This window comes from Balaenoptera borealis (genome assembly GCF_965194805.1).
Source record: "Balaenoptera borealis genome assembly, chromosome: 16".
Taxonomy (NCBI): Eukaryota; Metazoa; Chordata; class Mammalia; order Artiodactyla; family Balaenopteridae; genus Balaenoptera; species Balaenoptera borealis.
Genome location: NC_138872.1, coordinates 27,491,029 through 27,513,925, shown reverse-complemented (window position 1 = coordinate 27,513,925; position 22,897 = coordinate 27,491,029). Strand labels below are relative to the sequence as shown.

The following is a 22,897-nucleotide window of genomic DNA, read 5'->3' as shown; positions in this document are numbered from 1 at the left end:
CAAAAGCAGAAACCAAGGGCTGGGAGAGAAGAGGGAAGGAAGATGGCCCTGCCTCTCCATGTCACTGTTGCTCACCCACCGCCACCCCACTCGCAGCAAAGCTGCCAGAGAGTGACTCACACAGAGCTACCTGGTCCCTCCACAAGGGCGGGTCTCCCCTCAGCCCTGTGCCTGGGCCGCCTCATGCATATGTTGGGGTTTGGTTAAGGGCCTCCCCACTTGACTAAAAAACATTTTTAATATAAATTTAAACCAGAATTATACTACTATGATGGATTTTTATTGGAAAGTCTTTTGTCATGAATTCTATGGAGCTGACTTAATTTTCTATGTTGCACTGTTACTCTATTTCCAATTTTTTTCCATTTTGATTATACTGAAATGATTTTGATTGCCTTCAGTTGTTTTTCGTGTAAATATTTATCCTCCGTCAGCTCTTTACCTAGATCACATTCTTGCCAACTATTGCATCTGCCATTGTGAATTTAATTGTGGCTTTTACTCTGACCAGATTCAGTTTCCGCAGTCACACTTCTTGAGTTTGAGTTTTGTCCAGATTTGCTTCTCCTTGCAGTTGGTGTCTTCCCATACTCGGTTTTAGCCATTGTTAAGTTTTGTGTGTTGTTGGTTTATTTCCGCTCATAGTATTCACTGCCTACTGGATAAAAGACTGATCATATTTACATCTCAGCTAATCCATAAGAAAACTGGAGGTAGTCCTCACGAGACCCAGAACTGCTCTCTTGTCACCAGTGTCCAGGGTTTTCTCTTTCAGTTATTACGTGCCCACTGCCTCTGCCGCATGTGCCCTGGGTCCTCCCAGGACTGTCCCTGTTGGAGTCCAGGTCTCCTCAATAGCAAGACGATGGGATAAGAGCGTCCTGCCCCAGGTTGGGTGGTCCGCAGCCCAGGCAGAGGGAACAGCACTTGCAAAGCCCCGAGTCAGGAGAACGTGGGGATCCCTGAGGCACCTCAGTGATGGCAGGAGGGGAAGGAGATGAACGAGCTGTTGGGACACCAAATTCCCGCCAGCATCCAGCCCTCAGAGGCCAGAAGCACTCCCCGCACTCAGCAGGACCTTTCTTCTCTCGTCTAGAATGCCTCGGACATGCCTGAGACCATCACCAGCCGGGACGCTGCCCGGTTCCCCATCATCGCCAGCTGCACGCTCTTGGGGCTCTACCTCTTTTTCAAAGTAAGTCCTTTGTCACCTGTTGTAGCATTTGGTTTGAATAACTTTATTTGATTTTGTTTTATTTTTCCCATCACAGGAGACATGCATGTTCATTTATAGACAATAAAGAGCAGGAAAAATAACAATTTACCCTTAGGCCCACTACCCAGAGACCCCACTGTGATGTCGGGGGCCTCTTCCCACCAGTCTTTATTTCCCTTCCTCGAGGAGCTTTCTGTTTTGTTTTCCTGGTACCGGTTTGGTTTCATTGTACCCTTCATGTTGGGGTGGGGTATAGCTATGTCTCGGACATACCTCTACCATACTAATTGCTTTTTTTTTTTTTAATTTATCGAGGTTTATTTTCCCAATAAAAGTTACACAGGCTCAGTGTTGAAAACCTGGAAAACACAGAAAAGTAAAAAGGGGAAAACAGCAGCCATCCAAAACCCCCCTGCCAGAGACAGTCACAGAGTCCCTTTGGAGGTGTGTCCTTCCTCTGCTTTTCCCTGTGCATGGTTCCTCCATAGCTGTGAACATGTGGTGTATTCAGTCCTGTAGCTGCTTTTCTCACTTCACATTAATTACATCGTGAGCATTTTCTCATGTTACTGCAAACTCTCAAACTTTTTTTTTTAATATAACATGTACTGTTTTCTGATTACAAAAGTAATATATGCAGAAAACTTAAAGAGAGGGAAAAATACACAGAGGTAATCACTATTAACGTTTTGGCATATCTTCTCTCAGGCTTTTCATAATCGTATTTTTAACCTAATTATAATTATTTTATGACTAATTTTTTTTAATAATACATTACAAGCACTTTTTTCCTGGTCATTGAAAATTCCTCAAGGATAACTTTTTTTTTTTTTTTTTCCCGGCCACGCTGCTCGGCCCATGGGATCTGAGTTCCCCAACCAGGGATTGAACCCGTGCCCCTTGCAGTGGAAGCTCAGAGTCCTAACCACTGGACCACCACGGAAATCCCTCCTCAAGGATAACTTTTAATTCACATTTTAAAAATACATGTACATAGTTTAAAAAAAGTTTTTTCAATCTAAGGGAAGGTGCAAATGAGCCATAATCCTCTCCCCAACATAGTTTCTTGTGACTCATTCTATTATGCATAGATCTGCATTTATGTAAAAATTTTAAAACAAATATATGTATCGAACATATGGTTCTTACCAGGGAGATATTTTCGTATCAACACAGTCAGAGCTACCTCATTCTTTGTAACAGCTGCTTGTGGTTGTGTTTCGTGGATGTGCCCCTGAGGGGCATTCAGTGGTGGGATGTCCCAGCACTGCTGCCATGAGCATCCTCATGTAAGTATCTTGGCAAGTATATCTGCAGTGGCATCACCAGATCAAACAGCATCTGGAATAGTTGGTGCCAAATCCCTCTGATTGTACCAATTTACATTCCCTCCAACAGTTACAAGTGTGCTGGCTTCACTGTACTCCCACCTACACTGACTAGCATCAGAATTCTTTATTTTTACCCGTCTGTGAGTGAGTCAGAAACATAATTTTTAACGCCTGCTTCCTGTTCCATCACTCCCTCATTATTGGATCAGAACTGCTCTTCTTAATGATTTCAGAATATCCCCACAACCAGATACACCACGACTGACTTATAGCATCCCCCTCACTTTAAACAGAAAATATCATTCTGATTTTTACTCTTATAAGTAAGAGTGCATCAAATAACATTAGGTATTCACTGATTTTTTTTTTTTCCTGGACCTCGGGAGGAGAGGTGAATTTATCACATGCTTTGGTTCACAGCACACTGGCGTCGGCCCGTGCCAGGCCCCCCTCCTTGTTTCCTTCACCGCCTTCACCCTGATGCCCATCTCCATTTGCCACCTTCATTTCCCTTCACCAGAGGCACCTGCCCTAATGCGTTTGATTTGTGTCCTTGGATGTGTGTCTTTTTATAAAATATATGGTGTTAATGTATCTGTGTGTATTTAGTGAGAGTCTAGTTTCCATAAGTAGAACTGTGTTCCTTTTCCTCTCCCCTGTGCTCTTGAGATCTCTCTGTGGCTCTGTACACATCTAGCTCATTGCCTCCGACTTGGCTTTTGGCAGATATTTCTCGAGTCTCTGCTGTGCTGAGTGCTAGGAATATACACCCAGGCCTTTGCCTCAGGACCATCTAACATTTTTAGTATTTAGGATTCTCTCCTTAGGCTAGATTCCCCAGAAAGGACTTTCTGGCAGCAGAGGGTGTGAACATTTTTATTTAAGGCTCCGGACGCCTGTTGCTCAGCCTGTCCTCCTCTCCAGGCAGGTAAGCCCCAGCCTGTACCAGAGGACACAGCATACCTCCTCCCAAGTCACCAGAGTGTCCTTGTTGAGATGTCTGAAAGGCAGCTGCCTGGGTAACACGGCCACCAGATCCCGCCCAAACTCCAGACTGACCGCTGGTTGTGGTTTGCTTAACAGTGGCTCTCACTCTGCCCCTTTCCTCCTCCTTTCCTGGTTGGGGCACTGGAGTTTGTTGCATTTCTCAAAATCATAAAATTTACCTTATCCCACCTCATTTAAACCTGATTGCTTTGAGGCAGTGTATAAAAATTAAATCCAACAGCATAAGAAAAATAATAAAGGAAGAAACTGGCGTAAAGGAGAAAAAATAAAATAGGAAAAGACAGTGAAGATTTGGGTGAGGACCATACCCAGACCCCATGCTCTAAAGTCTAAAGACTTGTACTCTTGCCAGAAGTGCCTCTGACACAGGCGTGACTCTGATTTTCTAGCAGCCAAAGCACAAAGAAAGTGAGACTTGGTGCACAATTCATAGTCCACACAGTCAAGCCGACCAGAAGCTCAAAGGTGTGGCCAGAGAGAAATTTCTCCCCAGGGCCCACGTTGAAAGAACACTGTGTGGGAGGACACCACGTGTTCACGGGTAAGCACGGTCCACACGCCTGTGTGGATAGGAGCATTCACGTTGCAGCCACTGATGTGCTCGTCCATTCGGTCATTCTTCAAACACACACCAGATCCTGTGCTTGGTGCTGCAGACACTGCAGTGAGAAAAACAGCGGGCCCACCCCTGCCCTCAAGGAGCTTCCTGTTAAGTGGTGGAGACAGACACCAGTCAAGCAGTCACACAGATAAATGTGAAGTGACAGTCCTAGAAAGTGGTGTGAAGGCGAGGTCTGTGGCACCAGAAGAGCACAGAAGAATCTGCTCCTGCCCGAGCCCCCATCTCAGACAACAGCACCTCATCCACCTCACTGCTCAGCCGAAAACCCTAGAAGGGCTCCTCCCTCCTCAGCACGCAGCCCTCGGCACAACCCACTTCTCTAGTCCAGAGCTGATCGGGGATCCGACCCCGGCTCATCACATCCCTCCTACCCCCCAGCCCAGGACACCATCCTCCTGGATGCAGCTTACTCCTCGCTGGGCTGTCGGCCTTGACTTTTGCCCTGTGGAGTCTGCCTTCCACACAGTAGCAGAGGGATCCTCTCAGGCCGTCAGATCAGGTCACAGCCTTGCCCTCAGCCCTGCAGTACCGGCCTGTCTTACCCAGACGAAGCTAAAGCCTTTTTCACGGTCCATCTCCCTCCTACCTTCCCAGCCTCGTCTCCTGACACTCTCCTTCCTACCTTGGCTCCTGGCCACAGGCCCTCACCGTCCCCTGCACACATGAACGCATGCCCACCTCAGGACCTTTGCACTCACCCTTCCCTCCACCTCAAAGGCTCTTCCCCCAGGTATCACAGCTGCTCCCTTACTTCGTTAAGGGCTCTACTCCTAAATGAAGTCAGTGTCGGAGGCTTTCCCAGGCCACCTGTCTGATGGCCACCCCCCCGCCTCCTTGCACCGCTTTGCTTTTCTTCTTAGCGCCCACCTCCACTGGACAGTGTATTGCATGTTCATCTCTTGAGATTCTCCCTCACTGGCACGTGAACTCCATGAGAGCAGGGACTTTTCTGCCTATTCCAGTGCTGAGCACGACGCACTGCACGTAGCAGACAGTCGGTAAACGTGAGCTGAATTAACGGAGGTCACGTCAAGGAAAACTGCTTGGAAGCCTGGGTGAGGAGAGGAGAGCGTCCTGGGCAGCAGAGAGGCGTGTACATGGGCTGCCCCTGGGTGGGAATGTGGCACAACAAGGCCAGTGTGGCCGCAGCACGGAGAACGAGAAGGAGTGGCTGAGGCCTGCGGTGGTCACCATGAGAGCATGAGAGACCAAGGGGAGGATGTGGGCCTTGAGCTCGTGGAAGCACAGGAAAGCTGCTGAGAGGCGTTAAGCAGCGGATCGAGGGGATCAGACAGGTTTAAACAGGTCCCTACTTGAGAGTGGCCAGTGGCCCCAGACCCCACACCACAGCACATTATTCCCTCCCAGTTAGAAAGCCTCACGATAACAAATTAGAAGACGATGCAGGGCTTCCCTGGTGGCGCAGTGGTTAAGAATCTGCCTGCCAATGCAGGGGACACAGGTCTGAGCCCTGGTCCAGGAAGATCCCACATTCCGCGGAGCAGCTAAGCCCGTGTGCCACAGCTACTGAGCCTGCGCTCTAGAGCCCATGAGCCACAACTGCTGAAGCCCGCGCACCTAGAGCCCGTGCTCCACAAGAGAAGCCACCACAATGAGAAGCCCGCGCACCGCAACGAAGAGTAGCCCCCACTCGCCGCAACTAGAGAAAGCCCATGCGCAGCAACGAAGACCCAACACAGCCAAAAATAAATAAATTTATGAAAAAAAAGACAGTGCAGCAACCATGGAGCCATATGGCACAGCCTGCCTGAAGTCCAGAATTAACAACATGTGACCCCTGGCTTTAGCCCTGTGAGAGACAGCATTCCTTGGGTTCACCTAACCACAGGACCAAGCAGCAGCGGTGAGGGCCTGCCGTCAGAGCTTCAGAATCACTGTGGGAGGGGCCGTCCAGAAGAGCATGGAGAATGGAGCAGGGTGCAGGTGACTCATAACTGGGTGGCCGCTGTAGGGGGCTCCCTAGATTTCTGAGCAGAGAGAAGGAAGCTTGGAAGAGTGCATTCTGAGGTTCAGACCGCTCTCTTGGGACTCTGAACTTCAGACTCCCCTCCCCCATGCAGGACCCTCGACACGCACACAATACTGCCTGTCTGCAAATGATGGAGCCACGAAGCGCAAACCTAAAGACTCCTTTGGGAGGTGCATCTGAGGGCTTGAAGTTCCTTCCCTTTTTCCCGTTACCATAGAAACTAGAAGCCCCCCCCCCCAACCCAGTACCATTTGAGAGTCTTTCTGACACCATTCCCCAACTCCAGAAGAGAAGCGTGGACTCTGGTTTTCTCATAGCCACTGGCAACCCTGACTTCCTGTTTCTCTTTGTATTTCTGCCTCAGATATTCTCCCAGGAGTACATCAACCTCTTGCTGTCCATGTATTTCTTCGTGCTGGGAATCCTGGCCCTGTCCCACACCATCAGGTCAGAAGGCATCTCTGCGACATTTGAAGCAGCTTTCTCAAGAGCAAGTACAGGGTCTCGGATGAGAACATGACCTTTGGCGTCATTCAGAGCCAGGTTTGAATCCTGGCTGTAAAATCCAAGGGAATCTTTCCCCTGTGTTATACCGTGGGTGACCTAGAACAAGAACCATAACCTCTCTGGGCCACAGTTTCTTTACAAGGAATGGTAAGAATATCCAGTGGGTATTTCCCACCACAGTTGTTGGGAAAGTTATTTGTGAACAGTAATGTCATGATAGTTGTCACAGTACTGAGAAGAGTGATGCCAGTGCCACCTACAAGGTGTCGTAGTTGCTGCACACGCACTAAGCTGGCCTCTCACACGTGGTCTCAGCTCCTAAGAGAGCGAGGCAGTATCGAGAGAAGTTAGGAGCACAGGCTCTGGAATTTCACTATCTGACTTTGAATCCAGACTCTGCCACTTAATAGCCCTGTGACTTTGGGCAGTTTACTTAATCTCTCTGGGCTCAATTTCCTCACCTGAACATGAAGAAAACTGATAGTACCTTCCTTATGGGTCATGTGGAAAGCTTTTAGCACAGTATCTGGCACTCAGTGTGTTCAGTAAGTGTTAGCCATTGTTATTATTATTATTATTATTACCTGTTACATTCAGAAACTGAAGCTCAGAGAGGTTAAGAAATTTGCTAGGACAACACAGCTGATAAGCAGCAGAGCCAAGATTCAAACCTAAGTTTCTGTGGCCCCAGAGCCCATCCTCTTTTCACTGCCACCCTGCTCAGATTGCTACATGCTGTTTCAATTCAGTGGGGATGAAGGGTCTAAGCCACTGGTCCTCAGGTGGGGCTGCTTACCAAATGGGAGTTGTGCCCCCAGCACACCCCCTCACTGTGACTACAAAAGCATCCCAATCTATTTCCATTGGTCCCTTGAGGAGGTACTGCCTCAGGCTGAGAACCACAGAGGAGGTCAGCAGACCAGGAAAAGTTCCCAGAAGACAGGAACACAACTTGAACTCAACTCCGAAGGGTAGGAAACCCGGAAGAGGGTGTAGGAGGGAGATACCAGGCCAGGAGCTGGAAGGTCTGTGCACATTGACAGCGCAGGTGGGATCTTCCCAGAACAGTCAGAGAGAAAGAGCAGGATCCTCGCGGAAGCCTGGAGAGCCAGGGGGAGTTTGGCCTCGTTCCTCTGAGCAGGACCCTGGAAGTCAGGAGCATAGGCTCAAAAGGCACATGGCCCTGGAACCAAGGCCTGGCTCTGTTATTTATGCAAGTTACTCAAGCTCTCCTAGCATCAGTTTCTTCACCTATAAAATGGAGATGCTGCAAGTACCTCCTTGTAGGGGCGTGGGAAGGATCAAGTGAGCACGTCTGTGACGTGCCCAGAGCAAGTGCCAAGCGCACTGAGAGTGAGCGGCTGGCCCGAATTCACACAGCTGGGACTGAGTTCCGTGTTGTCTTCAACTACACCTACCTTCACCCACAAGGCCTTGTTCTAGCGCCCCCTCTCCCGCCAACCCCACCATCCTTTTAGGGTGAAAACCCAGAGAGCCTGACTGACTGGGACCCAGCAAGATAGTGGCAGACCCAGTCACCCTTCCTCAAAGGACAGACCTCTCCTTTCCTGGTGGCCCGGTGTGGGAGCAGTCACTTCCCATGCTGGTTTGGATCCCCCCCAATTCTAGCCCATCTCCCCCCAACCCCCAGCATCTGCAAGAGCCGTGAGACCCCAGTCCTCCCCACAGCCCAGCCACCACCTCAGAGTGCAAGAATCCAATATATTTTGTTCGGCCATGTGCTGAGGAGCTGATTATTTCACTTTATCTCAACAATCCTACAATCAATACGAGCAGAGTATTTTGAGCCTGTGTCATTTTGACACCAGAGACCTTTTTTTCCCTTTTAGAATAGTAACTGAGGAACATTGTCCCAAATTTCTCATGGATTAACCAAGAAACAGTTGTCTGTCTTTTAACCAATTCATAATTTTTACTGTCAGAAATTATCAAAGAAAGTAGAACCAAAGCAACTAAAACTGCACATGGTAAAATTTGTTAGTGACTAAAAATTAACAGAAGAATCATTTTCTTGATAAGATTTAGAGCATACAGTTTGACCTGGGAAGATTAGACCTTATGAAAATAATGGGTGGCCATGGGCATAAAGGGTACTCACCATTCAGGGTCCGAGCTATCCTCTGAAAAAAATGGATACGGGCTGAAAGCTGGGATGAAAGAAATCATTACTGTAAAATGCACATGGAAAAGAACTGAATCAGATGAAAATAATTTTAGTAGAAAAGGGGAAGGGCATAGTTTAATCATGCTATTTAGTAGTTGATCTAAGAATTAAATTTACTTTTCTTCAATCAAATTGAATTTTCTTAAATATTTTCTCAAAGAAGTCTACAGTGTTGTTAGAATTTTGATGAATTGTTCATATGTATCCACAAACTCAGTCAGACCTGCCTCAGGATCCAAACAAGGTCTAAAGATTCAAGACAGGAAAACTGAGGCTCAGAGAGCTTCGTAGCTGCTAGGATCAGAGTGAGGTTTTGAGCCCAGGTCTGTCTAACTCCACGGCCAGGTATTCTTTCCGGTCTGGCAAAAGTGAAGGGGAGAGAGAACTTAAAGACAGGGGCCTGGGCACCCTCTCTGGTGGGCCTGTGGTCTCCGGAGGACTGGCAGAGGAGAGGCCTGCTGAGAGGCCGTAGAAGCTGAGCCCGGAGCTGGGTAGCCCAGGCAGAGACGCTCACGGGATTCCTTCCACTTCCCCCGGCCGCCTCAAGCCTCCCTGGAAAGATAGCACAGCTTGAGGTTTTGGAGGAAGGCAAGGGCTCACAGCCTGCCTTCACCTTGTACGGTCACCAAGACTCAAGCCCGTGCCAATATCCTTCCTCCCAAGGGAACCACAGCTTATTTTTATCACCTCTGAGTTCATATCCCACCCAGATGACCTTTAGACGAAAAGGTTCATAAGACCAAAATCTGCCACCCCAGGGGGGCGAGGCCACATCACCTGTTTCACTGACCCTTGCCTTCACCCCCTTCAGGGGAGAAGGGCACCAGGATGTGGTTTCCCAGCAGGAAGCAGTGACCTTTAGGCTTGGCATGAGCCATTGAGGGCCAGAAGGAGTCTCTGCCTGCTGCAAAAGCCCGCATTCAGAGGTGTTCCACAGGCATTTGCTAGCTGCCTCCCAGGCCCCAAGCCTGGCATGAGTGTAGTGAAGGCAATAAGTCGGGACCCCTGCCCTCAACGCAGGCTCACACCGGCCAGGTTGCTTGACTCTTACCATGTGTTACCCAGCAGCCCCTCTCTTCTCGAGATAACAAAGACATCAGTCTAGAGACTTCCTACTTGGAGTTGAAGCTGCAGTTAAGCTTACAGGGTGCCAAGCATTCGTATAATCCTCTTAATATCCCTATAGAAAGATACTGTTACAGTGTTCCAAATGAGGAAACAGTTGCACAGAACAGTTAAGTAACTTTGCCAAGGTCACACAGCTCAGTGGCAGGGCCAGGTGTTGAACCCAGGAAGCCTGGCTCCGGAGTCCATACTCTTAACCACTGCATTCTGCTGGTTGAGCTCCTAAGGCAGATGCCAGGCTGGAGTGAAGGACTTAGCACCTCAGGCCTTCTCTCTGCCTCTGCACACACCCTCTGGCTTCAAACTCCCTAAAAGTGATTCAGCAAACTGAGCTGAAAGTAGCTTCCAGCCTCATCCATCCCAGCTGCTGCCTCCCACCTGCTCAGAGCCCATTTGTAGAAACCCACTCCCAATTGCATCCTTGTTTTGACCATGTCTCCACATAATCATGAAGCCCTCTCATCATTCACGCCACAGCCCTGCAGGCTGGGAGGGATTGGCTGTTGGACAAGTGGGGAAACTGAGGCCCAGAGATGGTTCTTAATCCATATTTTCTTCCTCCGAGCCCCAGGGTCTTGGACAGCTCCCTTTTCCCTGCCTTTACCACTGTGCCCTGGGTACCACTTGGCCTGGGTCCATTTTCCTACAGCTGGGAGCACCATTCTGGATTTGCCTACCCCATCAGTCGTTGTCGGTCTGATCTGGTGTTGCCAAATGCTTTCGAGCTCAGGCTCTGGACAAGTGCCAGCGATGATGGACACTCACAGTTCTTATGACCCCTGTTGAGGATCCAGTGCTGGGCTAAACTTCTCCCCAGCTTCTCTCCTACCTTTACAGCAACCCTTTGAGTCAGGTGGTATTATCCCCACATACAACCAAGGAGACTGAGCCACTAAAGTGGCTCGCCCAGGGCCTCACGTGGCAGAGCACGTGTCGGGGCTGGGCCCCCCAAGCTTGTGTCCACTCCACGATGCTGCCGCACCAGGCTGAGCAGAAGCCCCTGGTTTTCTGTTCCTGCTCTGAAGGTGACCCGGAAAAGAAAGTCTCTGCTCCCTGCCTGGCCAGGAAGTGGACCATGCTGAGTAATCAGAGAGAATGCTTCCAGAGGCGAGGCCAAGCCCACCGTGAGCAACAGGGGCCTCACGGAAGGAGTGAATGAGGTTGCCCCCACCCAGGGGGCTGTGATTCATCTAGCTGATCGAGTCCGGCTGAGTTTGTAAAAATCCCAGACCTAACAGGTCATGGAGTGGGGTGTCCATCAGGTCATCTGCCTTAATAGGTCTGGAAGAGAGTCCAGGAATATGCATTCTTTTTTTTCCCCAAATTTAATTCCTTTTAGTTGGATTACAAAGCTGACACCATGCTTATTATTGAAATAAGAGGTGCAGGTAACAGTAATTCACATTATACTGTTTATGCTTTGTCTGTGTTGGCATAGTTTATATAATACTTAAGGGATCACCTAGAAGGAATTGCCTCATGTCAACATAGCTAAGTGTTCTGGGAAACTGAAAATTAAAGGAAATAGTTAAAACAAATCCCCTCAAACCAGAATAGTGTACTTTATAGTCAACTCCGGCTGGCTCTGGGTCTACTAAGTGCTAGAGAGAGAGAGGAGGGTGCTAGATTTTTATGGGGTTTAAAAAACATTAAAATAGTTTAACAGGCTACCTTTGAAAGAGTGATTGGATGGACATTTTAATGGAAAGTCTCTAATAGCCTCAAAATGCAAAGGAACACTGCAGCTTTGATTTGCCACATTGAACACATCTGAATGGCTTTGGGAATAAACAGAGACTTCTGAGGAATTGGGACAAGGGGTTTATCTTTCCGTTCCTAGAGTCAAAAGCAGAATTCATGGGACTTCCCTGGTGGCGCAGTGGTTAAGAGTCCACCTGCCAATGCAGGGGACACGGGTTTGAGCCCTGGTCCTGGAAGATCCCACATGCCGCGGAGCAACTAAGCCCTTGCACCACAACTACTGAGCCTGCGCTCCAGAGCCCGCGAGCCACAACTACTGAGCCTGGGTGCCACAGCTACTGAAGCCTGCATGCCTAGAGCCCATGCTCCACAGCAAGAGAAGCCACCGCAACAAGAAGCCCACGCACCGCAACAAAGAGTAGCCCCCACTTGTCGCAACTAGAGAAAAAGCCCACGCACAGCAACCAAGACCCAACACGGCCAAAAATAAATAAATAAATGAATTTATTTAAAAAAAAAAAAAAAAAACAGAATTCATGCCTCCTCACCCATCTACCTCTCTACCTCCAGCCCAGGAGAGAGGGCTGCAGATCTTTCCCTCTGTGGGCCTGGCCATGGTTGCTGCATCCTCTGCTTTACTCTGGACCAGGCCAGGTCAGCTGCCTTTGGCTGGGCGGGAGCCGGCAAGGAGAAAGTGGTTTATCTAGGACCATCTGAGGTTAATGAGCCCCTCTCGGCTGCTAGCCTTCCAGCCTCCTAAGCAGTATGGGGCCCAGGCATGCTGACCCTCTAAGGAGTCAGATCTCACCCCAGGCTGCTGGTTGGCACCTCATTTCAGCTCTGCCATCTGCCTAGACTCAGTGGGTCTCCTTCAAGAATGAGGACTTGCCCTACTCAGGCTTGAGCCAGAATATGCATTCTTGACAAGGAACTCTGATACAGATGGTACATAAACTAGACTTTGGAATCCATTGCTCTCCTAAAAACTGTGTTTTATGTGAAAGTCTGCCTCTGCTTTGTGTTTCTTCGGTGATAACTAGGAGGCAGTATGGAAGCACTAGGAATCCAGAGACCTACGTTCAGGTCTCAGCTCAGATACTGACTTCCTATGTGACCTGGGCAGTCACTTGCCCTCTGAGGGCCTCTGTTTCCACATCTGTACAATGGGCACAATAACACCTACCTCTCAGGGCAGCTGTGAGGCTGTTGGGAGATAACAGTTTGTAAACAGATGCCTGGGGGCTGGCATCAGTGACTGCTGCCCATGGGGGCTCTGTTTGCCAACCTGCTTTGTCTTTCCTTCCAGCCCCTTCATGAATAAGTTTTTTCCAGCCAACTTCCCAAATCGACAGTACCAGCTGCTCTTCACCCAGGGCTCTGGGGAGAACAAGGAAGGTGAGTGCTGCCCACTTTCCCCTGCCTTGGGTGTCTTCCCCCACCCCCGCCTTCGTCTCTCCAATACTGGGACTCCCCGGTACAGCAAGTGATGGAAAAGGTGGGCTCTGGGGTCACATCCCAGCTCTGCCGCTGGGTGCACACCGTTACCTCTCTGAGCCTTGAGTGGTTTTGTTGGGGTTTTTTTGTTTTTGTTTTTTTTTCATCTGTAAAATGAACATCATTATCTAGTACCTCCCTTATAGGCATGTTGTTAGGACTGTGAGTAAGTGATGAGTGGAAAGCATTCAGCACACCGCCTGACTCATAGTAAACAGTAAACAGTTGGCTCTCGTGGCCATTTTTATCATGTCAATTTTTAGTGTGATTATTCCCCACCTAAGATTTGAAAGGGGAGTTCCGTGGCTTTCGAAAAAATGAAATCCGTAGGGAATTGGGGAAAGCCTGGGTCACGTGGGTTAGTTAGGTTGTGGGTTCTACTGCTGTGACAGGGTTATCAACGGCTTGGCCAGATGGAAGGTATTTCTCTTCTTGTGTCAAAGTCTGAGCTTGTGAATGTCACACTTGTGAATGTGCCAGCATGTTCTGCCTTGTCCCTGGAGAGCAGGATTCCTTTGTGCATTTCTAGGCATCTGTGCCCAGTCAGTGACTGTTGAGTTTTTTCACCTGTTTTGTGCTCTGCCGCACTCGGGGGCCCGCGGGTCCAGAATAGCGCACCGTTGCTGCACGGGCCGTCCCGAAGGAAGGAGAGACAACTGTATCACGGGTCCATTTAGCTAAAGGGAAGCTAGAAAATGTGGCCGAGAGCTAGTTGGCCTTGTGTCCAGTTGAAAATCATCAGGGTATTGTTAGCTCAAAGGAGAGAACAACAACTGGGGCCAACCAGCAGTCTGCTACAGTCTGGAATCTGAAAGGAAATGCTGTGCTCTGTGACCCTGGGCAAGATCCACCGCCTCTCTGGGCTTCCTTAGTAGGACACTTGGAGGTGGTGGAGAAGGGGTCTAACATCAGGACGTCTGCCACAGGCTCCCCACCAGAGCAGCCTGGGGGCCTCCCGCCTGCTGCTTCTCCAGGCCTCCCTCTCCTACCTTCCTCCTCCTGTGCTGCTGACACAGCGCTGCCAGCAAGCTTCTTGATTCCTTTGGTGGCACAGTAGAAAGATTCCTGCATGAACTGGGACCTTGCGGAAGCCTTGGGCTCGGTGCAGCCAGCACTGACTGAGCCCCCGCTGTGTGCAGGCTCCACGCTGAGCGCTGTGTGAGGGCCGTCCCACTCGCTCCCCACAGCAGTCCTGCCAGGGAGGTGCTGTGATCCCCTTTTTACAGATGAGGAAACCGAAGCTCAGAGAGGGAACTGCCTCCCCCGCGGTCGCCCGGCTACAAGCGCAGAGCCCGTGCTTCCAGCACCACGAACCACCTCCCACTGACCCTGTGTCAGGCCTGGGTTCTCTCTGGGCCTCCATTCCCTCCTCTAGGAAATTGGAGGGGCTGGTGGGGGGGCTCTAGTGAGCACCCCCAACCTGTGGATCTCTGACAGAGCCCACAGCCATGCCCTCCTCCGTCCAGGGGCTGACAGGTGGGAGGGGCAGCCCCGCCCCGGGGAGTGGACTTACCCGGCCTCTCTGCCCAGAGATCATCAATTATGAGTTTGACACCAAGGACCTGGTGTGCCTGGGCCTGAGCAGCATCGTTGGCGTCTGGTACCTGCTGAGGAAGGTAAGTAGCCAGGGCCCGGGGCAGTGTTGGGGGAAGCGCCTGAGGGGCAGCTTGGGGGCGGGAGAGCTGGTCTCACTCACATCTTTCCCCAGCACTGGATTGCCAACAACCTCTTCGGCCTGGCCTTTTCCCTTAACGGGGTGGAGCTCCTGCACCTGAACAACGTCAGCACCGGCTGCATCCTGCTGGGCGGGCTCTTCATCTACGATATCTTCTGGGTGAGTTGGGCAGGGATGCAAAGGATGTCTGGCTACCGGGCCCCCTCGCCTCCTCCTCCCCTGTCTCTGGCCCAAGCAGCGGTCGTCTGATAGAGGGAAGCTGCCCTGACCTGGAGGTAAGACCACAGAGCAGGTCCTTCCTGGGCCCAGTGCCCTCAGCTGTGGAAAGGATGAGAGAGCAGGGTCCGCACTTGCTGAGAGCCCACCCTATGCCCAGTGCCTTCCAGCCGCCCTCTCTTCCTCATGGTGGCCCCAGCAGGGGTATTGCTTATCCTGTGTCTCTCCGGCAAGCGAGCTGAGGCTCAGAGACGTTGAGGCAGGTGTGGTTAAAGCAGATGAGTGGACACTGGTGAGCAAGGCACCGACTGAGGACGTAGGCTGCGTGCCAGCCCTGGGCCAAGAGACCTGCCACACTCACTCTGAGGGGCCCCGCTGAGGGATCGAGGGCAGCCTGACTCAGGCACCCTTTCCCTGGCCTCAGGCAGCCTCTTCTCCCCTTAAGTGCGTGGTGCTGGAGGACTTTCTCTCTTGGGAGGGGCAGACCCCTGAACTAACATAGGATGCCTGGCCGGGGCCATCAGAGGCCCTTTACCAACTCCTTGGAATTGCCCCTCGTTGCTACCTAGAGCAAGGAGTCCCGTGAAGTGTCCACATGGCCAGTGTCGGGGGCCACCTCATCTCAACTTCACATCTGCTCTGGAGCCTTTCCTGGCTCCCTGCCCCTTTCCCGCCCGTCTCAGGCAGCAGCACATTGAGAAGCCCAAGCACAGCCATTCCTTCCCACCCAGTCCTCACCTCCCTCCAGACTCCTCTCTTCTCCTTCTAGGTATTTGGCACCAATGTGATGGTGACAGTGGCCAAGTCCTTTGAGGCACCAATAAAATGTAAGTGACCACCCCACCATGGGGAGCCCGTCTGCCCCCACCCTGGTGGCCCATCCCCTCGTGGTCCCTGTTTTGGTCCGTACCCTCCCTTAGCTCTTCCTCCTCCAAGCTCCCCTGTGTCTCCAGCCTGGTTTCCTTCTCCCCTTTGATTCGTCCACTGTGTTCCTGCACAGCCATCCTCCTCCCAGGCCCTGGCCTCCGGCCGTCTGGTCACAGTGCATGGCGCTGTGGGACGAGCTGGAATGGGGGCGAGCACAGAGAGGGGTGTCTAACGCAGCCTGTGCAGGGCAGGCAGGGGCCTCCAGAGGAGGAGACCCCCCACGCCAAGACCTGGAGCCCCCTCCCTGGATCCCTTTGGCACATAAATATCAGGTGCTGTCTGCTCCACGCCTCTCACACTGCCCTGATTTTGTTCTTCAGTGTATCCATTGTTATAAATATTAGAAAGCCCACCTACAAGCATCTGTAAAGAATGTGGAGACTTCCTTGGTGGTCCAATGGTTAAGACTCCGCGCTTCCACTGCAGGGGAAGCGGGTTCAATCCCTGGTCAGGGAACTAAGATCCTGCATGCCGTGCTGCGTGGCCAAAGGAAAAAAAAAAGTGGAAATGTTGTTATTTCATACTGCAGCAAGCCCAGTGGCAGAGCATCTAGAGTTGGGTTTCTGACCCTCAGTGGCGTTGCCAAGAGCCAAGGTCACCTCAGCCCTCCACCCCACCATTCTCAACATGTTCGGGGGCAGAAAGGGGGAACTTTATGTCTCTCTTTCATCAGAGAGGGATGTTTTTCCCCAAATCCCCCCGTAGCCTCTCTCATATTTCACTGGTCAGAATTGGGTCACAGGCCCGATTCTGTCATTCATCATCAAGGGGGATGGGAAAAGCATGATGAGCTTGGAGTTTAAGCCTTAGACTAATCAAGAATCACCTCCTGGCATCACAAGACCCAAAGAGGAGGAACGGAATCAGTCAGACATGATGGAAGGAAGCAGGGGGATCCTGTCAGGAAGACATCACAGCTCCACAAGGAGTGTTGCTTGGGCAGCGGGCAGATGGGGCGGAGTCAGCCCCAAGAGTCAAGAAATGGCTGTCCTCCTCACGGTCTGACTCTGCCCTGATGCACACAGGTCCTCTCTGTGAGCTGGAGAGAGGTTGGTGGCCACTCGTTGTTCCTAGCTGCTGCAGTCGCAGCTCAGCGACCCTAGAGGAAAACAAGTTTCTCCCAGCTTTGGCTTGGGTGAACCCATGGAGCCTGGCCTGGCCCGTGAGCTAGGCATTCCAGCTGGGAGTGGTGGAAAGGCCAGGGTCACTGCCCTCTCCAGTGCCTGAGGGCAGAGTATTTGAATCAGCAGCCTCCCAGAACCAAGGGTGTAAGGTGAGGGCCGTTCTTCAGAGCAAGAGAACAGATGCTGGGCAAGCCAGAAAGAAGAGCAGCTATGCCGTACGTGCTGTGATGGATGAACCCAGCCAAGGTGTCAGGACAGCTTTCCTGGGTCACGAAGGATGAATATGTGTTTACCAAGCACGCAGGGGCAGTAGGGGCATTTGAAAGAGAGAGTACAGCTTCAGCCAAGGGCTACAATTAGGAAAATGCATGCAGGGAGCAGAGAATCGGGGAGGGAATGTGGCTGAGTTTAGGGGAGAAGCAGAAAAGAGGCCAGATATGGGGAAGCCAAGGATGGCATGTCAGGGAGCCTGGACACTGCCCAGTAGGCAGTGGATGAGCCATTGGAAGACTCTGAACAGGGAAATGACAGTCATCTCTGGCTTCTGGTGCTTGAAATTTGGTTTTCTGGCTTGGGGAGAAAGCCCGTTGCCCTCCACTGCTAGGAGTGGAGCTGAGAGGCCGTCTAACAGAGTGGTTAAGTGGACAGATGCTGAAGTCAGGAGGCCTGGACTTGAATCCCAGATGTGACATTCGCTGGCTACGTGGCCTGAGGGAAGAGACTTCACCTCCCTGGGCCCTGGTTTCCACATCTGCCACTCAGAATTGAACGGCACCAGGTTTGGGAGGATCAAATGAGGAGAGCTGTAAATCACTGTGATTGTGCATTCAAGGCAGGAAGAAGCAGACAAGGAAGGGCCTCTGTAGAATTCATTAGGGAAGCACAAGCTTGCCCAGAACCCCCAGCTTACCTCTGCTTACGTACCATTGGCCAGAGCTGGGTCACATGACCACTCCTAGCTGCAAGGGAAGTCAGGAATTTGGGGACCAGATTGTCCTGATTGTCTTAGCCTTATGCCACACTTGATTCATCCCCTGGGAGGGCAGCCCCCCACAAAAGCAGGACTGGGTTAGTAAAGAAGGCATGAGGAGCAGTTAACAATGTGTGCAAATCACCTAATCCTCACCACAACCCTATGGGGTCAGTTCAGCTGTTGTACCCATTTTGTAGGTGAGACAACCAAGACCCAGAGCAGTTAAGTAACCTGTGCAGTCACACAGCAGAGCCAGGATTGAGACCCACACAGTCTGACCCTGAAGCCCACACATAACTGCTCTCTGCTCCAGGCCCCCATGGATAAAATCCAGCTACAGCTACCTCTTGCCATAACTGGACATACAGGGAGGCATTTCTCTCAATCTGTATTTATTCAAACAAGCTGGCCAGCAGCATTTCTGAGTAAGGGGCTCTAAGCAAGGAATTTATAGCTATGTGACTTCTTCACCCTCAGCAGATAACAGAAACAACCTGTAGCCCAAGCTCTCCCTGCTTCAGAGCAAGGGTCTGTCCACACCCCAGCTGCAGTGAGATGCAAAGCCTATTAGATGCCAGCACCATGTGGGCTGTTTGATCTTTTATATACTAGGCTTTCGGGTCAATCCCATTTAACCAGAGTTCTAGCTATAAAAGGGCATTGAAATTGTATGACATGTGAGTTACAGCTGAATAAAGGCATTAAACCTTTAGCCTATGTGATCCTAGATTCTTCCCTGCTCTAACCAGCTGTGATTCCAGATGGAGACATTGCCCTTCAGCCCTTCGACATCCTCTCAGCTCCCCGTTCCCATCCCCCCACCCAGAAATGCAAGTGTGTAAGTTCCATACACCAGAGGTGGAGGGCTAGGAGTCAGAGTGAGCTGGGCTCTCACCACCTCCTCGCATCCCTGCCTCCCCCTGCAGTGGTGTTTCCCCAGGATCTGCTGGAGAAGGGCCTGGAAGCGGACAATTTTGCCATGCTGGGACTCGGAGACATCGTCATTCCAGGTGACCTGGCTGAGGTGGGGGCCACAGTGCAAAGGGTGGAGGGGGCTTCCCTGGAGAAGGAGGAGTCCTGTGAAACACAGCCTTACCCACCAGGAGAGGGAAGGAGAAAGGATTAGGCTGGGAGATCCCCCCGCCCCCTGCCCGGGGGTCTGGTGAAAGGGTCCACCTCAGCACACGTTGTGGAGTGCCGGTCCTGGGCCAGGCCCTGGGCTGGGCACTGGAGGGACAGTGGTGAGCAAGACTGCCCCTCACGGAGCTTCTGACTGGGTGAGCAGACATTACTCAAGAGCTACAGAAATAAACGTATTTGACAGACTGAAACACACTCTAAAAAAGCACGTTCTGTCGCAGTGTTAAAGGAATCTGATCCCCTCACACACTTGCACGTGTACACACCCCTTCCCAGTGTTTTCAGGTAAACAAATGTGCTAGAACTGCCACAGTCCCCTTGGTCCTCCTCTCCCCAGTGCTGGGAGGGCTCCAGGGAGAACATGCACTGTGTGTGGACACGGGGCACCATGGCTGTGGGCTCCTTTGTCTGCAGTCTTAGCAGAGGGACAGGTGGCACGCACCTGCTTGACTGCACGAGCTGGCCTCTGAGCCCATTATCTACGTGTGGGTGCTAGTCAGCGTACCTGTGGATACAGGGACAGGTGCCCCGTGTGCAGGTCTGAGCGTGGACATACGTCCCTGGCAGCCTGCAGCCCGAACTACCTGGGGGCAAAGCTGAGCTGCCTCTCTGAGGGCAGCTGAAATGGCTGAGGCTTGGATGCTGTGTGTCTGCGAGATCCAGGCCTGGTGACAGGGGCACGGAACATCCAAAGAGCACTCTTACTCCCCTAGTCCCAGAGGCTCAGAGTCAGAGGATTAGAAGCACCCCTGGTGCTTGCTTAAAAGAAGAAAGTTTGGAACAAATTAAAAGCCAATTTATTTTCCAGTGTAGGACATAATAGCAGTTCTGCTAGTAAGCTGGCATGGTACAGGCACTTGTGATACCTTCCTTTTGTGTTACGTATGATGGTGAAGCAAAGGCTTTCTCTCTTGTGCCAGTGAGGAAACTGAGGCTCAGAAATGAAGGGACTTAAGGTAAATTCACACACTAGCAAGCAAAAGGGCCAAGACTCAGACCAGGTCTATCTGACTGCAAAAAAGGTTATATTATCAGAACTGCTTTTATGACAGTAATAACAATAATAAGATAGTCCCAGAACTATCATTTGTCAAGCACCTGTTGTTGGCCAAGCACTATGCTGGGTGTTTTTTAATATGTTATCTTTGCTACTTCTGGCAGCCCGATGAGGTAGAGGGTGTTTCCATGTTACTGATGAGGAAACTGAGGTTGAGAGAGACTTGCCTAAGGCCGTGGGGCCATGGTCTTGAAGCCAGGTGTTCCCATAGCCTGTGGTGCTGGGAGGAGGGAAGCAGCTCCATCAGACTGAAGAAACTGAGTCCCATAAAGCATTCATCTCGCCCTGCAGGGGAGGGTCTGTCACAGGCACCCGCAGACTTCCCCACTGTCCTTGTTGAGTGGTTCTGGGCTTGAGGCCTGCATGGGACATCTCTGCATATCCCCATATTCCTGTGTATCAGTCTTTTGAGCAGTCACAGTCAGTGTGAGTTACTGCACCCTCACAGAGCCTCGGGGATGATCTTGAAGGAAGAATGGGTTGTGGGGTGTTGCTTTGAGGATCAGATGCGTTATTGTGAGTAAAAGCTCTTGGGAGCTCTGGCCCGTGGATTAGTTGAACAGTTGTAGAATTCAGCTTCCAGGGGCCACTGAGTTCCCAGTTTTGTTTCCAGAACGGCAGCATTTGTCTGTTCTCAGCACCCACCAGCTCCCTACTCACAGTCTTCAGGGAGGACTAACTCATTTTCCTCTTTGAAATTAATCACATGTTGCCAGTCAGTGCTTCTGATGAGCACAGAATGTTTTGGCTCCTGAGAACCTGCTCTCAACTGAATGAGGTTCAGCCCTGCTCTGTCTGAGCCCAAAGATAAGTCAGGGAGACAGACACACAGATGGACGTGTGTGCAACATGCAGAGGCCGGACTGGCTGGCTGTGTCTCAGGGACTCAGGTTTCCAGCGTGACTGGGCTCAGTTTTGAAGTGCAAATAGTGCAGTGGGTGGACAGAGTTCACTGTCCCTGCCTCAGCTCCTGCAGGACCTCCCAGTGGTCTGCTTGCTCCTACTCTTTCTCCCTCCAGCCAAGCAACTGCCATGGGGGCCTTTTTCAAAATCTTTTTAGGTTATTCTCCCACTTAGAATTCTTCCAGTGTGTCCCCTTACTCCCACTCCTCTCGTGCCCATGGGGCCCTGCATGGCTGGTCCATCCCCAGCATCTCCTGCTCTGGGCTGCAGCCTTACTGGCTCCTTGACCCCTGCCACACCTCCTGAGCCCTCTTTCCTCTTTGCACACGCTGTTCCCTCTCCCTGGCAAGTGTCACTTCCTCAGAGAATTCCTCCTTCCTCCTCACCTCCCCCCAGCCTGGGTCTCATCCCATGATAGACCTTCCCATGACACAGGAAGCACCCTTTCACAGGCACAGTCTTACATTGATTTTTTTTTTAACATCTTTATTGGAGTATAATTGCTTTACAGTGGTGTGTTAGTTTCTGTTGTATAACGAAGTGAATCAGCTATACATATACATATATCCCCATATCCCCTCCCTCTCGCACCTCCCTCCCACCCTCCCTATCCCACCCCTCTAGGTGGTCACAGAGCACCAAGCTGATCTCCCTTTGCTATGCGGCTGCTTCCCACTAGCTACCTATTTTACATTTGGTAGTGTATATATGTCCATGCCAGTCTCTCACTTCATCTCAGCTTACCCTTCCCCCTCCCCGTGTCCTCAAGTCCATTCTCTACGTCTGCATCTTTATTCCTGTCCTGCCCCCCTACGTTCTTCAGAGCCTTTTTTTTTTTTTTTTACATTCCGTATATATATGTGTTAGCATACGGTATTTGTTTTTCTCTTTCTGACTTACTTCACTCTGTATGGCAGACTGTAGGTCCAACCACCTCACTACAGATAACTCAGTTGCGTTTCTTTTTATGGCTGAGTAATATTCCATTGTATATATGTGCCACATCTTCTTTATCCATTCATCTGTTGATGGACACTTAGGTTGCTTCCGTGTCCTGGCTATTGTAAATAGAGCTGCAGTGAACATTGTGGTACATGACTCTTTTTGAATTATGGTTTTCTTAGGGTATATGCCCAGTAGTGGGATTGCTGGGTCGTATGGTAGTTCTGTTTTTAGTTTTTTAAGGAACCTCCATACTCTTCTCCTTAGTGGCTGTATCAATTTACATTCCCACCAACAGTGCAAGAGGGTTCCCTTTTCTCCACACCCTCTCCAGCATTTATTGTTTCTAGATTTTTTGATAATGGCCATTCCGACTGGTGTGAGGTGATGCCTCATTGTAGTTTTGATTTGCATTTCTCTGATGATTAGTGATGTTGAGCATCCTTTCATGTGTTTGTTGGCAATTTGTATATCTTCTTTGGAGAAATGTCTATTTAGGTCTTCTGGCCATTTTTGGATTGGGTTGTTTGTTTTTTTTGATATTGAGCTGCATGAGCTGCTTGTAAATTTTGGAGATTAATCCTTTGTCAGTTGCTTGGTTTGCAAATATTTTCTGCCATTCTGAGGGTTGTCTTTTCATCTTGTTTATGTTTTTCTTTGCTGTGCAAAAGCTTTTAAGTTTCATTAGGTCCCATTTGTTTATTTTTGTTTTTATTCCATTTCTTTAGGAGGTGGGTCAAAAAGGATGCTGCTGTGATTTA

The 22,897-nt window shown here is 50.6% G+C and overlaps 1 protein-coding gene across 10 annotated transcripts in view; it reads left to right on the top strand.

Moving 5' to 3' along the window:
• The window catches only part of HM13 (histocompatibility minor 13), a 40,518-nt gene that overhangs the window by 6,285 nt on the left and 11,336 nt on the right, over nt 1–22,897 (top strand). For 5 of the 10 annotated variants that reach the window (XR_014235940.1, XR_014235942.1, XM_082361451.1 and 2 more), the window contains exons 2-8: nt 1,097–1,195; nt 6,532–6,614; nt 12,992–13,080; nt 14,617–14,795; nt 14,888–15,013; nt 15,840–15,897; nt 19,021–19,104. Coding sequence is in view for 7 of the 10 variants with exons in the window: in XM_082361451.1 (XP_082217577.1) it covers nt 1,097–1,195; nt 6,532–6,614; nt 12,992–13,080; nt 14,617–14,795; nt 14,888–15,013; nt 15,840–15,897; nt 19,021–19,104 (718 nt within the window). In the remaining 3 variants the exon portion in view is untranslated. Of the gene's footprint in view, nt 1–1,096; nt 1,196–6,531; nt 6,711–12,991; nt 13,081–14,616; nt 14,796–14,887; nt 15,014–15,839; nt 15,898–19,020; nt 19,105–22,897 lie in introns of those variants that run through there. The other 5 variants (XR_014235941.1, XM_082361454.1, XM_082361455.1 and 2 more) reach the window with 2 other exon arrangements.